At 34.2% G+C, this 16,859-nt stretch overlaps 2 protein-coding genes across 3 annotated transcripts; one reads left to right on the plus strand and one right to left on the minus strand.

The window, feature by feature from the left end:
* Positions 1-1,723: 1,723 nt before the first annotated feature.
* On the minus strand, positions 1,724-7,339 carry LOC121259652 (O-fucosyltransferase 31). 2 transcript variants are annotated; one of them, XM_041161310.1, is made up of 10 exons: positions 6,914-7,339; positions 6,160-6,222; positions 5,994-6,075; positions 5,787-5,859; positions 5,425-5,514; positions 5,124-5,327; positions 3,952-4,207; positions 3,138-3,365; positions 2,843-3,040; positions 1,724-2,202 (listed from the first exon to the last, which is right to left on the minus strand). In XM_041161310.1, the coding sequence occupies exons 1-10, from the start codon at positions 7,049-7,051 to the stop codon at positions 1,993-1,995; spliced, it is 1,542 nt and encodes a 513-aa protein (XP_041017244.1). In that variant the 5' UTR covers positions 7,052-7,339; the 3' UTR covers positions 1,724-1,992. The 2 variants fall into 2 exon arrangements, with proteins under 2 accessions (XP_041017244.1, XP_041017245.1); XM_041161311.1 differs by having other exon boundaries at positions 5,787-5,856; positions 6,914-7,322.
* Positions 7,340-9,790: 2,451 nt separating this feature from the next.
* LOC121260800 (very-long-chain (3R)-3-hydroxyacyl-CoA dehydratase PASTICCINO 2A-like) lies at positions 9,791-12,776 on the plus strand. The gene is made up of 9 exons (XM_041162829.1): positions 9,791-10,006; positions 10,111-10,222; positions 10,390-10,408; positions 10,501-10,589; positions 10,689-10,742; positions 11,295-11,365; positions 11,444-11,525; positions 12,243-12,339; positions 12,448-12,776. Exons 1-9 carry the CDS (start codon positions 9,933-9,935, stop codon positions 12,516-12,518), a joined length of 669 nt encoding a protein of 222 aa, XP_041018763.1. The 5' UTR covers positions 9,791-9,932; the 3' UTR covers positions 12,519-12,776.
* Positions 12,777-16,859: the final 4,083 nt, after the last annotated feature.

Consider the following 16,859-nt stretch of genomic DNA (forward strand, 5'->3'; position numbering starts at 1 on the left):
TAGATAAAATGATGTATGATATATGATATATTATAAAAATTAATCTATAAAATAAAAATAAATAAATTTTGATTATATATTTTAAAAGATAAGATGAAGAATTCATTGATAATGTTAGCCTATTTCATTTTAAGACGTTGTTATATCCATAGATTGTTTTTACCGAAATTCTCTACATATAAGTTAAATTTTTTTTTTTTTTTACTTTTTCTTTCACCATTTTCTAAAACTATTTAAATATTTTTTAAAAATAAAAAAATCGCGTATTCATTTAAAAACATTTACTCAATCATGAAGTAAAAAAAAATTTAAAAAAAAATTCGGTGGAGGATTTCGGTAGAAATCCCATGTGAAACTGTTTTCCTTCATTTTATTATTAGACTGCCTGTCAAATTATAATAAAGATGCGGCTATGCCATTCCATTTTGACCGTAAAATCTTTTTTTTTTATATTTTTTTAACATATTTAAATATATTTAAAAAATTAAAAAAATATATTAATACATTTAAAATCACTTTCTTAATTATTAAATAAAAAAAAAAGAATAAAGAAAGAATTTTGACCAACGAATAAATAGAAGTGTCAAATAGAGAGGTAAAGTAGACTTCCTTTTATAATAATTCAGCATCCTCGAGTTCCAAGGACATGCATTGCTATTACCATTCTGTCCTTCCAACTCGTTATCCTTCATTGATTGGATTATCTAATTCAAGTTAAAAAAAAAAAAAAAAAAAAAAAACAAACGTTTGAGAATTTAATCGAGTAAACTATATACATCATTTAAGCTCGTTTTCTTTTCCCTGCTTCATTACGCAATGCATCAACGTCGCCGACATTTCCCTCGTAGATTTTCACTCCCTTTCTACCATCTCCCGAAATATCTCTTTTCATTAGTTCTGTTATTGATCGAGGACTAAAAATACATGAATCTGAAAATACCGACTTGAAAATATCAAATTAATGAAAAATACCAACTACGTGAAAGTTTAAGGAGATGGATTCCTACCACTTACAGAGTAATGAAAGTTAATGAAAATACTTAATAGAGATTAGGGAGACGGGTTCCTGCCACTTACAGAGATTAGGGAGATGGTTCCAAATCGATTTCTTGCTCTGGCTCCAATTGCGACCCGTTGAGAGGGGGGAACCACCGGAGAGAGAACCACCGAAGACTTCTAGAATTTGCTACTATGTTAAAGACCTAACTATTGATCCAAAGTTCTAGGTCTTTTTGTATATTAATTTGGTTAAACTTTTAATCATAACATTTTACTATGCTTTCAAATCCGACGTCCATGGCAGGACGGCCCACTTTATTGACATTAACGCGGTGGTAACTTTTTTCTTTTTGGTAACCCTCTGTGACTTGAACCCGTGACGTGATCTCTGCTCTGATACCAATTGTTAAAAACTCAACCATGAATTCAAAAATCTTAAGACTGTTAGATACTAATTTGGTTAAATCTTTAAACCTCAAGATCATAACACAAGTGTTTGAAGCCTAAACTCTTTCTCTCTCTCTCTCTCTATATATATATATGACTCTTAGGATTTCCACTTCAAGAAATCAACACAGTTTTATGTTCGTTACTTTCCGGCTATCTCGGTCAAGCAAAGGAGAAAGGTCAAATATCTCTAGATGGTTATAATACTCGATAACAAATATGAAAAGTGACAATCTAGGGCTTTTGTAAACCAAGAAATCATAATCTTGCACCATAATTAGAAGTACTGTCAATTTACCTTAATCATTCAGAAGGAATTGATGATTACAAACCCATCATTAACATCACCCCTCCCATCCTCATTAAATACCTCAAACATTTACTTGGATCGTTACATGAACAGGAGTCAGGACTATGAATTTTGAGATATGGGATTGTGACTTATTTTACCAATATACAAGCCAGTAAGTAGACACAAACAATAGTGGAAGTACCAAATCATGTGATACAGATAGCAGCCTCAAATCCTTGACTAGATAAATAACTTCAAGCATTGCACATGCAATCAGGTGCAGGATATGTGTATATGGACTGCTTTGGTTTTCTAACTCTGATCTGCCCTTGTCTGTTTTCATGCCCTTCTATCACTGCCTGCTGGAAATCTGACCAAACAATGCTTTTATTTAGGAAGAGTTGGCCCAATAATGCCATGTTCGGCCTAATAGTCTTCAGGTTCTCATAAGTTCTATGTCCCACCTGTTGACATCACAAAATTTGTCAAAATTTGATGGAATCTGCAGAATACTGCATATGAATATCTGCACATAAAAGTTTTGGAAAAAATAATCTCCACCTCTAGAATAAGTCAATAAATTATAGGAAAAGAACCCTTGAGAGCACGTAACTTCCATTCTTACAGAGGTTTATTCATTTTTAAAGTAGTTAAGTTAGCTCGAGCAATTTCTCTTTCCATATTAGTCAACGATTGAAAAAATCTGTATTTTCGAAGAGTAATGTTACAAATCACACTCTTATCCCCCCACTTTCATCTTCCTTTCTATTTTTTTTTTAAAAAAAAGAAAAATTCAAAGGTTGATGAGCCATGCCACCTCATCATAGTTGGAAAGGAGTAAGATGAGGGTGTAGGTTTGTAGAGTTTCCCATTATCGAAACATTCATCTCTTTTTCCTCAAATTAGAAAGGAAAAAAATATCCAAAATTAAAGAAAAAAGAAAGGTGCTCATTAGTTCTCGTGACCATTTCATTAAATTTCCCAACTGATCTGATGTGGATGAGCCACAACTTTTAAGTTGATCAAGGACAGGGGAAGAAGCATAACCTCCATCAAATTGAAATTCATGTTTAGATCCATGATGCTACTACGTAGAAAACTTACCAATGCATTGTGCATATTTCCTGGAGAAGCAGATATAAAGATGTCGCTATGCATGCTAACATAGTAATCAACTGCAGCTAACAAGGATGCCTTTCCTTTGATCTGGGCGCGTTCCAATGCAGAAGCTAGACTCTTTTTGCCTTCCATTAGTGGAAACAGTGTTCGTAAAGTTGAAATCCTAGCTTCTCCACCATATACCTGAAAAACATAACCATTTTACAGATCAAACTCTGGGAGCAAAAAAGTAAATGTCAATTCTCCATAATTAGATAACACAAGTTAAGACATAACAAACCTTGTGGGAGGCAAGATATAACCGAGTACTGTTGTCAAAGCCCAAAGCTGCGAGAAGCAATCCAATCTCTTCCGGTGTCAATGGGCAACGCCCTTGATTTCTCAACTCTTCATCAGTGAACTGGGAGTTAAGAACCCTTCCCTGCCAGATCGCTTGCCTATACTTGGCTAGAGCCAGTTTCTCAGCTTTGCCCCCACCAAAATCACAGGCTGAGTGAGCTGCCATATCCTGCACAATGACAAGGTTAATGAATGAGCACCTGGAATCGTGTAGCAAAACCTTTAGAACATAGACACAGAAAATTTTGACAGTCCCAAGTATCAGAAAACAGAGGGCATGGGATTCCTTAAAATCAAACAACCACTCAATGACTTTACAAGCTCAAAGATCTACATGTCCAATGATATTCTGATTTGTCTCAGATGTTTGACATCACATTTTGGCTGTCACAAAAAGCATAAAATCTTGTGGTGTGATAGCTTGAACAGTATGTAGTTATCATTTTTTTGTAACTGCACATGACTAGAACACGCCTATCCAAGTGACTTCATGCCTGCCACAGGTATGGACACTGGAAGGTGGACAGTACACGTGGTTTACAAGAGAGATGACTTGTTAGGTATCTTGAAAATAGAGCAGGCTAAAACCTGCAGTGACTAGTCAGGAAACCCATGCTTACTGAAGTAAATTGAGCAAGTTACCCTTCACAATAATGTCAAATATGTTGTCGCCCAAACCTTCAGACCATAGTCTTAGAAAATTCTCAAAAGGCAGAGATACAATATATGTGCATGGTATGTAGAAATGGGCATACTTTATCAAACCGAAGATGTAGCACCGCAAACTTCCCTGCCCCTTCTGTGCTCTCCTGGAGATAGTTGGTGCCAAGTGCTCCCCTTTTGTCAGAAGGATAGCGCAGGCGGCTGACAAGAGCATCACCAAGTGCTCTAACATGAGGAACAAAAACTAAAGCTTGGAAGTTAACTTTACAACGTAGCCGTTGAATGTCCACAGGTAAGTTGTCAAAAGCCAGACGATGAGAGAATGGGGCAATCGCAGCAATTCCATAACTGACCATCCAAACACATTTCAAATCTCAGCAAACACACAGATTAAGAGACCAAACTAATTCCATAAAAACCTATAAGCCAATCCCTAAGTAATTTTAAGGCGTTGAAGGGTACAAATCAAACAAATCAATAAACTATTTGGCAGTATCCACTTGGCTCCTTTTTGATGTAATTACATATCCAGAAAAAATATATAAACAAGAGCTCCAGGAGCATCCACAGACAAAAAAAACAGGCAACCTTCTTCCATTCTTAATGTAGGAAGTTACTTCATACGCATAAACTAACAAGTAGCAATCATCTAAGATTATCAATCAAATATGTGCTAAAATGTTCGAGTAATTTGCATTAGAGATTCCACTGAATGGTGTTTAAGTGTACGAGAGATCTAAGAACTAGAAAATTCTAGGTAATTTCTGAAGGCCATTCATTCTATGTAAATGTTACACTGAGACATAAAAATACTAACTTAAAAGCCACGCACCTTGTCATTCAGTCGCATATTGGAACTATAACTTTTGGGCAATGTAAATTAGTAGCTATGCCTCCACATGTATACAACACAACTAGACATGGCCTATCTAAGATAGTCTGTTCTATGAATAAGCATGAAGAAATTTGGAACACAGAGTAATCTCAAATAGTTCAAATCCATTTATCCCCATGTGTTTATATCTCATAGTCTATTTCTGCTTACTTCTTAAGCTTTCTTGTATGCATATAATAATCATAACATTCTAGATCTTCCATTGAAAGAATCCATCTCAGCTCACCAATAAATTGTGGTTTATACGAAAAACATACTATCTTTTAGGCTTTAATTAGCCATATAAATCATACTTCTATTACCTTTGGACTATACATTTGAAAAAAGATTTTGCCTTATATCTAATAAAAGACTTGAGAAGCAACCAACCTTTGTAGTACAGGCAGCACATTCTCTAGATACCAGTTAGCTGAAGCATGAACTGGTGCTGTCTTAATCCGTGTAGTTCGGATTGCCGTAGCATAGTACTCCCTTGTGCTCCAGAAGAACTCATACGGCAGCTCTTTCACAATAGAAATATCGTCCTTCAATGTATCGATAAAATGATCCACATCAAATATATCCATGAATGAGCTGCAAAGGAATATAAACATGCAACTTCAGTACAAAGCCCCAAGGGATAAAGAAATAGGCAAAACACAGCCTTTGTAAATACAGATCCTGCAGCTACCTTGAATCTTGCCAAACAGGATTCACTTCAAGATGTGGGATCACCAGTGTGGCATTCAGTATTTTAGCAACAGCAACTGCATCACATATCTTTTAAGGGGAAAAAACAAACAAACAAAAGACTTGAGCTACTGACAGTACTTCTTGAAACAGACAAGTTACTTTTTTTAATCGGTAAACAAATTTATAATGATCAAAAGAGTAGGCAAGAGCCCCAAGTATACGGTACATATACAAAAGCAACGCCTAAGTGTGCAAAACAGACAAGTTACTTAAGCTTTTATCAGGAAAATGATTGCTATTCAAGAACCAAATATTCTGATCACCTATTGACATTCACATTTAGAATAGTTAGGTACCTACCCCATTCTCTGCTGGTTCAATCCTCCATCAAGAAATACCTGAATGTATCCTTGAGATTTCTCGGGTAATGCTGCTAAAAATAAAGTGTCAATCCACTAAAAGTAAATGCTTGATCATGATTAATAAATATCAATACTTAATGTAGCATATAGTAGGTTTAAGATAAAGCAGAATTCTTTATTGTTAGCCTGATTTCTCATCACTTACAAGGGGTTTTTGTTGATTCAACACAAGGTCTCAATCCTTGGTTGGCCAGAGGAATCCAGAGATCTGACTGCTGTGCATTTGTCTGATAAAAAAACATTTATCATGAAGAAAATTTTACTCGGAGAACTAAAAATTCATTCAAAAAGCATGTTTGCTGCTCTCTTACAGTTTCGCTTTGTAAAGCACTCTTGAGAAGACGAAAATGCCTCGGTTTTGGAGCATTCCATTCCTGTAAATGTCATACTGTGATTTAATGTTTTTCTTTTTATAAATAAATTCAACTGTAAATTTAGGCCCACCAAAAGATAAAATTCGTGTAAATGGAACCAGGTTTAGAACAAGCGGATCAAACCACATACCCGTTTCACTTCCATTTTTATCTTTATTTATGTGTTTTTTTGTGAATATTCGTTCCATCATCGTGCTACACCCACAAACTGTAATATAATCAATTCCTACTTTATCTCCGAGAGATAAGGTCATTTTTGGAATCTAAGGTTAATGCTCAACTGGTCGGCAATCGGAGTAAAATCAACTGATTCAACTCAAGAAAACCAAACACTTCATAGTCAACATTTTAAAGTTAGCATAAGTTCCTACCAAAATTGACCCTAGTGTATAACCTATTTCAACCTAATCAGCTTAAAGTAACCTTATTCATCCAAAATTTAATCGATCCAAGCCGTCCTTTTCTTTATTCGTTAATACTTCTCCAAAACATTACAAATTACCAAAGATGGCCAACCAAAAAACACAGAATATTCGATCTCATTTTTTACAAGAAAAAGAGACTCAAGAAAAAGAAAAAAGAAAAAAGAAAAAAGGAAAAAAAAAAAAAAGCCTTTTTCCGGGAAACATCCATTGACCCATTTAGTGAAGTAGGAAGGAAGATGATTCCAAGTAAATAATGCGAACATTACCGAGAACATGGAAGGCGAGGCATGGCCTAAAGGGCTGAACAAACTGGGCAAGAACACCGGAAAGAGCAGCACCAAAAGCCCAGCCAGTGCTCCTCCTCCTCCTCCTCCTATATGTGGCCGGTACTGAAGCCTCACCATCCTCAATCGGTTTCTGACTAAGATCAGATCAGAAACTGGGTTTTCTTTGCTTCACTGTAAAACTAAAAACCCTAAAGCCCGCTCCACAAAAATGAATGGAGGAAGTGAACGGATCAGAGCTGTAAGGGCATTAATAGCTACTTATGTAACCCAGCGGCTGTCTGTCTACAGCTTGGGAAGAAGGAGAGAGAGAGAGAGAGAGAGAGTAAAGCTTCACAGACACGTGGCCTCTTCCACCAAATGCATTATGAGAGAGGGGTTGCGTGTCGTTTGTATGGAACAAAGGAAGTGATGGATTGAGGAAGGATTTATGCTGGTTTTGTAAAAGAGAAGGAAAAAATAAAAATAAAAAAAGGAATCCGACAGTGCTGTGTTTTCCTGTGAGTTTTACGAAGTCACAGGGTGTTCTCTCTCTCTCTTTTGGTGGCAAAAGATTCGCGGAAAGATAAAAAGGACCGTTGGAGTGGGTTTCGGACTTTATTGGATTCATTTCTACCTTTATGTGAGCACCGACACTACAGTTCTGAGACAGCAAAGTTTAATATAGGATCGGTGAGATCCATGATGAATGGGCCTCCCTCCCTCCCTCCCTCCCTCCGTCACTCCCTCCTGGCGGGCGATTCGGACATTAACGTTAACTTGTTTGGCCGCACTCGCACAGAGCCATTGTGTTGGAAGATGAACTACTTGTGGTTTATCAAGTTGGATTCCGTCATCTCGCCCTACTCTTGCTCACTTTTTAAGTACCATTTGTCATGGCGGCATCACCAGTCGTGATCCCACGTAAAACAGGTAACATATAAGAAGGATTCACGAGAGTATCACGTATTTGTATTCAGTAAAAAAAAAAAAAAAAAAAAATTCTATTTACCAATCCTACGCCACATATATTTGAGGAAAAAAATATAAACGTTCTTCTACTCAATATGCATATAGTATAAATCTGCTGAATAAAATAACTCTTTCAGTAATATGTAATAATTATTCAACCAGACAGGTATAAAAATAGTAGGAATCGACTCAAGTCTTGTGAATTTACTTCTTTTTTTTTTTTTTTTCTTTCAAACATTTTTAAACATTCTTAACCATTAAGAAAAATTACAATTTTACTAATATTTATTTTCTTAATAATTGAAAAAAACAAATTGAAATATCCGAGCTATAACTTTAAGGGGGCAAAATTCATGGGGCATGGCCTAATTTATATTTTCTTTTCCTTTCATGGAAAATCATTTCTTTTATTTTTTTATTTTTTGTTTTCAGATATCTTTATTTTAAGGTGTAAAAAAAAAAAATTCGTAACTCATGACATAATGAAAATAGATGGTAATTTGAGGTACAAAATGATTTGTGTAAGTCTATTATAAATTCTTTAAAAAAAGTTGGATCCATCCAAAATAAATAAATAAATAACTTTTTATGGCGAGTCTCAATTTTTCCAAAGGGTTTGTAATGAGTTTACACACTCTAAACTTGTATCGGACATTATTTTTATTACAAATTGAGGCAATCTTAAAAATATCCTAACGATCAATAAAAATTTTATTTGAATTCTCAATAAATAAATAAATAAAGCGAGCCTCGAAATATCTATATTATTATTCTTATAAGTTTTTTAGGTGGTCTTAAATATTCAATCAATATTAAATATAAGATATACTTTATATATCTATCTCAATCTAGATTTTGGAATAAGGACAAAAAGAAATATTTAATTATGTGCAATATCTTAGACAACTTAGAAGTCACATGGATAGGTATCTTTTGTCACACAAGACAAAGACACGTGAAGATCATCTCAAAGTTTTAATTAAAAGTATTTTATGAGGTGTATTTACTTATATCTTAATCTATTATTTAAACTCATTCCATCATAGAACAATAGAATGGTAAGTGGCATGTGCATAATGTTACTAATTGGATTTAAATATCTTTTTTATTTTTCAATAAAAATTTTATGATCAGATCATTTTATAGCTTTTCCTAACCAATGGCTTATAACACGTTTGTTTTCATAATTATTTTCATTTCATTTTATTTAATTATTATAATTTTTTTAATTTTTATATAAAATAAAATAAATAATTTAATTTTTTTAAATTTAAAAATAATAATAATAATATAAATTATAAATTTTAACAATATTTTATTTAATTTTTAACTTTTATTTTAATTCATTTGATTTAATCTCATTAAAACAAACAAATGAAAAAATTCTAGGTATAAGTCTTACTCCCCACAATCTCCTCCTAATAAAATGTGAGATCCGTTGAATTATTCTAATAAAGGACTCGGAGTCGGAGATGATAATGTAAAACCGGCTAGAGTGATCGGACATCAAACAGTTTAGATAGCGAAAATACTTTATCTTATTTTATTATTATAAATTTTTTAAATTTTTATATTAAATTAATAAATAATTTAATTTTTTAAATTTTAAAATAATAATAATATTAAAAATAATATTTTATTCAGTTTTTTATAAACCATCTTACTGTACAAATCGCACCTAATACTCATCGCCTCGCCCCAGGGACAAGAAGAAGTTGGTCGTCACCAGCAGTCAAAACCTCCGATGGTACCCTCTGCGTAGTCGGTCGGCATTCAGTAATTATTCGGTTGTGCGTTGGGAGTTAAGAGAAAATTAAAGACATTCCCAGGGGCCAGACTCTCTCCTCCTCCCTGTAATCTCTCTCTCTCTCTCTCTGTCTTTCTCTGTCTTTCTGAGAATTCTGGTTGAGCCACTTCACCTACACGCTACACCTATTAAATTCTTCACCCCCATCTCTCCATTCCTACATTGTAATTGACAATAAAAATCTTGCCTCTCTATAGGCTTTTTAGCCTAAACTACCTCTCTCTCTCTCTCTCTCTCTCTCCAATGGCTGCTCAGTTTTTGTTGCTCCTCAGACGCCTATACCTCACTCTTTACAATTGGACCGTCCTCTTCGGATGGTATGCCAACAATCACATCTGTCTGGATGTGATCCTTCCACCCTCTTCCTTCTTTTATTCACAATGCCCGAAGAAATTCATTCTCTACCCTTTATCTATTTCAGGCTTAAAGTCTTGTTCCTTGCTGTCCAGACACTCAGGGAGTCCGGCCATGAACACGTTTACGATGCCGTCCAACGAACGCTTCAGCTCGCTCAAACCGCCGCCCTCTTGGAGGTACGAATACCTCCATCACTTTTTTCCAGTCTTCTATGGATAAATGTTTCCTGGGAAATTATTTCTTAAACCCCCCCAAATCAGATCAAAGTCTCAGATCTGTTCGGTTCTATTTTTTTTTTTTTTCTGTTTCTTTTTCTAATATTTTCTTTTCCTTTGTCTAACAGATTATTCATGGTCTAGTGGGTGAGTAATCTTTTTTTTCTCCGTAATTTAGAAAAAGAAAGGTTTTGTTTTGAAACAGAATTAATAACTCTGTGTTCTTAATTAATACAAAGGCCTGGTGAGATCTCCGATATCAGCAACACTGCCACAGATTGGTTCCAGGTTGTATTTGACGTGGGGTATCTTGTGGAGTTTCCCTCAGGTCTCAACCGAAGCTATTCTTACGTAATACCCAACTATCAAATTATTGTTCATTTCATTTCTAAATCTTTATATGACGGATGGGGCTCATGATTGGCAGACTCAGAGTCACGTACTTGTGACCTCCCTGGTGATCAGCTGGTCCATCACCGAGGCAAGTATTGCATGATTTTCAGTTTTACTTGCTATATACATCAACTGCATTTTCGCTTCGTATTTTGTTCTGTATTTATGTTAAATGAGTGGTTATGTGGTAAACAGTGGACACTGCATGCACACCATGTGTACGAAAAAATTACCGAACCTAGCCTTGTGAGTGTGTATTTCTAAATTTGGTCATTTGGATTTCTTCAAGTACTTCTAAAAATTTAGAGTTTGAAGTAACATCTTGAATCCATGGAGAATCAATTGCAATGATTAAGTTTGAATAGAAGTTAAAAATGCAGTTCCTAGCTTAAGATTTCGTGAACATGTGAGATGTCAACCCTATTGTGCTTCAAGGTACTCTTCATATACCAGAATAGATTAAAGAACCAGGGATTTTATTTTTGATCCTCAAAATGTCCTGGAGCCTGATATCAGTTATAATCATGTTGATTTATTTTTATTGCAGAACATAGGGTAGAAAAGAATTCGTCCAAGAAAAAAATATAGTTTGGAAAAGAATACGAGAAGTCATTTTTGAGCCAATATTTTGTTACTACAGATTATTCGGTATTCTTTCTTTGGGATGAAGGAGGCGCTTGGTTTTGCACCTTCATGGCTCTTGTGGCTCAGGTATAAACTGTGATTTGTGCCCACTGGTTGGAACAAGAATGATGGGTTTCCCCCATTAAAATTATACATGCAATGCAGGTATAGCACCTTTTTGTTGTTGTATCCGACTGGTATTGCTAGTGAAGTTGGTCTAATATATGTTGCCCTGCCTTACATCAAGGTAAGAATTTTAATGATGCTGAATCAAGACTTAATCTGTAATACGTATGTTTTGGTGGACACTAATACCTCTTAAACTGATCACCTGATGTCTACACAAAATTTAAAATTGGTGTGTTGTTGTGTATAATTAAATTGAAGTTGCAATAGTGGAGCTTTGTTAGTAGCATAATGGCCAAGTGTCCAAATGCTTTCCTTGCATCATTATTTTCATGGAGCTAGGAAGTTTCTCTTGATGTAAAATTGCCGCAACTGTTTATTGTCTTTATTTCATCTCTCTCTCTGGCCCTATCTTCAGGTCATTAATGAAAGAATTGTTCAAATTCAGACTCTAGAAAGCAATCTCTTAGCCTTTAGATCTGCATACTAGATTCTACAGAGATAACAATTTCATGAATTTTTTTCTCAATCTCTTGGTAAGGATTGAACTGGTTTATATGCTGAATCCATCATCTCCGTCATTCGTTTTGCAAAAGGTGATATACAAAGGAAAAAAAAAAATTGGTCAATATGAGTTTTAGTTTGTGGAAGCCAAGTTAAGGTGACTGTCCAATACTCATCTTCCGCTCTTTGCTCACAATGCTTTGAAATGCAGTTTGTTCATTATCTTGTATTTTGCCCCAAGCTTGAAAAGCATTTCATTTCAACAAATAGCTTGCAATACATATGAAACTAAATGTTAAAAATGAGTTAACTGACCAAACTGAGGTGCTTGTAGGCATCTGAAAAGTACTGTATAAGGATGCCAAACCAGTGGAACTTCGCTTTTGATTACTTCTATGGCACAATTGTTGCCCTCGGAATTTATGTGCCAGGCAGGACTCAGCATTCTTCTTTGAAAGATAACACCTCATTTTTCTAGTTGGTCAGTATTTTGTTAGCACCTCAATTGATGATTGATAAAATAGCATGATATGTTGCAGGCAGTCCTCACATGTACAGCTATATGCTTGCGCAGAGAAAGAGAGCTCTCTCAAAATCCAAAAGGGAGTAGAATGGCAGCAAAGTTTTTTAACTTTATTCTTATTGTTTGTGTAAATTTTTTTGTAGAAAGGTGGTAAGGCTATCATTATTCAATTTAAATATCAAGACACATTAGTACAGCTTAGTGACAATAAATATCGTTATTCAATTTAAAAAGAGTAGAAATATCACTAAGCTGTACTAAGAGTAGTAATGCGGTGGTAAAAGGGTTGTAAGTTTATAATTACCCATTTAAATTTCATGACACATTAGTACAGCTTAGTGACAATAATTTTGTAACAAAGTTCGTTGGATGTCATTGCCATAGGTAAGCAGGAAAGTGATCCCCCTATGCACTGCGTCTGGACATTCTGCTAATAACTATAATACAGGATATTCTTCACTTTGAAGTGATTTCCCCCCCATTTTTGACGAGAAACATATCATCATCTTTCTGGCTGTAGCGTCTGTTTTTTGCCTTTGTTCCACGACAGTCACACGTCTGTTCTTTTAATGAAAATTGATGTTTGAACCTAGCACAGCAGCAGCCATGTCCAAACCTCTATTGTTAACTGCGACCAGTTCGCACGTAATTAATATTCCGCACAATCTGAGAGGAAAATATCTTTGACTCAGATTTAAAACTCAAAAGAGTTTAGAAATAACCCACAGGTCACGGGATCGAAAACTGTCTTTGATACTAATCATGCGGAATAACATTTTAGAAACAAAAATCGACAAGTTTTAATATCAAGAATAGTACTTCTAGCTATTGATGTTCTTCACTGATTTGTTGCGTTTCTCACTGGTGTTTGGCACTTCTAAACTTTACTCCATTCTATTTAGATGGTGTAAGACTGAAGGAAATTCAGTGAGTGAGTCTGGAGACCAAACACAGTATTTATAGCTGAAGCTTCCATCAAGCTTCGGTGCTATGTGTCCCACGTGCTCAGTTTTTCATGGGATCAGTTTCTACGTTTTATGAACGTGATGAATAAATCAGAGTGAACCACTTCAAGGACTCTTAAACTCAAGGAAGCGAGAGACTCGTTCTCACGAACGGCCTCCGTGAGAAACGGTCAACAGGAACTTCACAAGAGTGAATTTCTCTCACAACATGAAATGCTCGGGGCATGTTTTAAGACTCTGTTTGGATAGTAAGATAAAATTAGATAGTTTTAGATGAAAGTTTAAAATTGAATAAAATATTATTATAATATTAATTTTTAATATTATTATTGATTTGAAATTTAAAAAATTGAATTGTTTATTATATTGTGTAAATTTGGAAAAATTATAATGATAATTGAGATGAAATGAAATCGTTTTTATATTCAAACGAATCATAAGAGAGTCAGTTTGGATTGAGAGAATTTCGCTACTATTCATAAATTTTAACTCATAAATTTTATTACTATTCATAAATTATCTTAACTCATCTCATCTTTGAATCCAAATCACCTAGTGTTAATATCTCTGGACACTAAATTTCGATATTGGGGGTATTAGGTTAATTTCCATGTTTGGTGAACTGTCGAGCAACGGAGGACCATGTAATTCCAGAGAATACGTACGGTTAGACTGGGAACTAATACGTGACCGTTCTGCTCACTCTTGCCTTATTGAAAAGGTAATAATTCTAGCATCGCCAATTTTTGTTGAAAACATTACATTTTCCTTCTTCCAAAATATGACAAATTTACAATTATCACTTTACAGTAAAGTTCGAAATATAAGATCATGATGTTCCATATTTATTTTTTACTCATCTAACAGTAAGATATTCATAAATGAGGAGACAAAATGCAAGTGAAGTCATGGGTAGCATGAGAATTAAAACGATATTTTTGACAATTTGTGATCACTGATCATTGTGTAAAAATAGAGTAGTTTGAAAGGATAAAGTACTTTTCATTTTTGTTTTTCTGGGTTTTCTTAGATTAAGGAAAAGGCCAATAAGATAAAGTTATTGGGATGATGCTATGACGGCAACATGCCAAGAGGATATAATGACAACTCAGGCATAGATGATAGAACAGTGATGTTTCAGTTTCAACCTCAGTACACTGTGCTGCCAACCTCATGGCCCTTTACATAAAGACCACGACGGTGGAGAGAGAGAGAGAGAGAGAGAGATCAGACAACTCCCATCGACATGAAATATCTTGATAAGACTATCATAAATCCAAAGCCGTTCAAGTAGATTCAATAAATTGGCATGCCTTTTATTTTTCTCAACTTATTTATGTAATTAATATTTCTAATTCTACTTAAGCAGCATAACCTGTACTGTACTGTGTGAGAATCACAGGTGTCTGTTATTGATGCGTTTTTTAATTAATGATGAATGTTACCACGGTGGTTCTTTGACGGTGGTGCGTTGATCCGAGTGTTTATTTTACACTTAGAATTTTTGTGGGAAAGATTACTACTATTTTTAGTGATTTTATCTCTCGTAACCTTATTTTCATATCTTTTTATAATGATAAAAATAGAGGACAAGAGGTTAGGGAAGATGAAGTCCAATCATCTTAGAGCATTAGCATTAGATTGGTCATTATATTCTTTAAAGTTTGACTAATATGTAGATTTTTTACTTTTAGCTAATCATTCAAAACTTGAAGTCTACATTGGATTAGTCATCACACTCTCTATAATAATAAAATATTATTATATTTTATTATTTATATTTTTTTAATTAATTTTTATTTTATTTTCATAATCTTCAATGACCTCCAACAATCATACTCATTTTTATTTTCACAATCCAACAATCTATAATATAATAATCTCATATGTATATAGATGGTAAAATCTCATATGAATAAAAATCTCAAATCTATAATATAATAATCTCAAAAAATACTTTTAAACTTGTTATAGTTCTTTTCATATTTGAAAAGAAGAATAGATTTACTATAACTTATATTTTGGATGAAAACAATTTATCTAATTCAATGTGGAGCAAATATGAATGATATTTGCTAAATTTGAAGATGAAAAAGCATTTAGCTAATCTAATGTCAATGCTCTTAGTTTTTGAAGTCCCTTTCTCTATCTTGTTGCCTCTTGCCTTATATAGCTGCCCCTTACTTTAAGGTGTAATTTGGATAGTGAGTTGATATGAGATGAGTTAAGATAAAAGTTAAAAGTTAAAAGTTAAATAAAATATGGTTAGAATATTATTTTTTAATATTATTATTATTTTAGGAATTGAAAAAGTTAAATTATTTATTATATTTTGTGTGTGAATTTAAAAAAATTTTAATGATGAGATAAAACAATTTCACTATATAAGCGGGCCTGTCACTTCCCTTTTTCTAGCTGTTATTCTTTCTCTATATGTTACTTCCTTGCCAATCTTTAGTCCTTTGAGGTTGGAGTGTGGCTCTCACGTGCCACTGCGAGAGCTTTTTGCCGACGCCATGCACGACATTTTTGGGGCCTGCGACTCCAGGACTTTCCAGATCTGTCATCGGTCTTCCTCCCACAGTGGCGCGTGTCCTGCACGCGCCACTACAACCCCTTCTCCTGTGTTTTCTTTCAGTCCAAGTTTTTATTTTGTTCGCAAATCCGGTTTTTCCAGTTCTTCTATGTATTTTGCAGTTCTGTTGTTTTTTTTAGTGATTGAGCTGAATTATTGCATATTTTATACATTTAGAACCAATATAGTTTATTTATTTCATTACATTATTATTGGTTTTAGATGGAGAAATGGTTAAGATGAATAAATCTGAGTTGTGATTTAAATTGGTTAATAGCATGATTTATGCTTAATTTTATAACTTGTGATTTAATTGGACAATGTTCATTCACATGCACAATATATTTTTGATATTCTATTATTCTTTATTTTATTTTATTTTATTTCTAATTTCTATTATTTTTATAGGTCAAGAAATACAAAAGTGAAAAGTCAAGAAATACAAAAGAGAAAAGTAAAAAAGGCAAGCTCTTGGTCTCTCACATGCAGCTAACTCACACGGAAGTAAAGCAAAGAAAAAAAAAATAGAAAAACTCACATGCAAATGCAAGAGGGGAAATTCAAAAATGCACACGGCTCCTTCAGGGCCGAAACTCACGCAAGCACGTTGGGTATTATTTTCTTTTTCATATGGACACAAACGAAAAGAGATACAACACACATAGCGCCGCACGCAATTGAATAGCTCCTCTAGGGGTCTAACTACCGCAGCCCAACCTTCCTCCTCTACTGCCGCCATCCATCTCCATTTATTTGGCTTATTTTTTTCACTCTCTATTATTTATTTAATTTTAGTTTAAAGTTTGTGATGTATTTTTGAGATATTTAGCTTAGACCTTTGGGCATTTTATTTGCTGTTTATTTATTTCGTGTTATTTATTTTTCTCG

The sequence above is a fragment of the Juglans microcarpa x Juglans regia genome, chromosome 4D, assembly GCF_004785595.1.
Source record: "Juglans microcarpa x Juglans regia isolate MS1-56 chromosome 4D, Jm3101_v1.0, whole genome shotgun sequence".
Lineage (NCBI taxonomy): Eukaryota > Viridiplantae > Streptophyta > Magnoliopsida > Fagales > Juglandaceae > Juglans > Juglans microcarpa x Juglans regia.

Coding starts and splice junctions, on each gene's coding strand:
- LOC121259652 (XM_041161310.1), bottom strand. CDS start 7,051: ATGGTGAGGCTTCAGTACCGGCCACATATAGGAGGAGGAGGAGGAGGA. Junction 5,328..5,424: donor CCTGTTTGGCAAGATTCAAG/GTAGCTGCAGGA, acceptor ATTCCTTTGCAG/CTCATTCATGGATATATTTG. Junction 3,041..3,137: donor TATATCTTGCCTCCCACAAG/GTTTGTTATGTC, acceptor TATGTTTTTCAG/GTATATGGTGGAGAAGCTAG.
- LOC121260800 (XM_041162829.1), top strand. CDS start 9,933: ATGGCTGCTCAGTTTTTGTTGCTCCTCAGACGCCTATACCTCACTCTT. Junction 11,526..12,242: donor TTGCCCTGCCTTACATCAAG/GTAAGAATTTTA, acceptor AGGTGCTTGTAG/GCATCTGAAAAGTACTGTAT. Junction 12,340..12,447: donor CCTCGGAATTTATGTGCCAG/GCAGGACTCAGC, acceptor GATATGTTGCAG/GCAGTCCTCACATGTACAGC.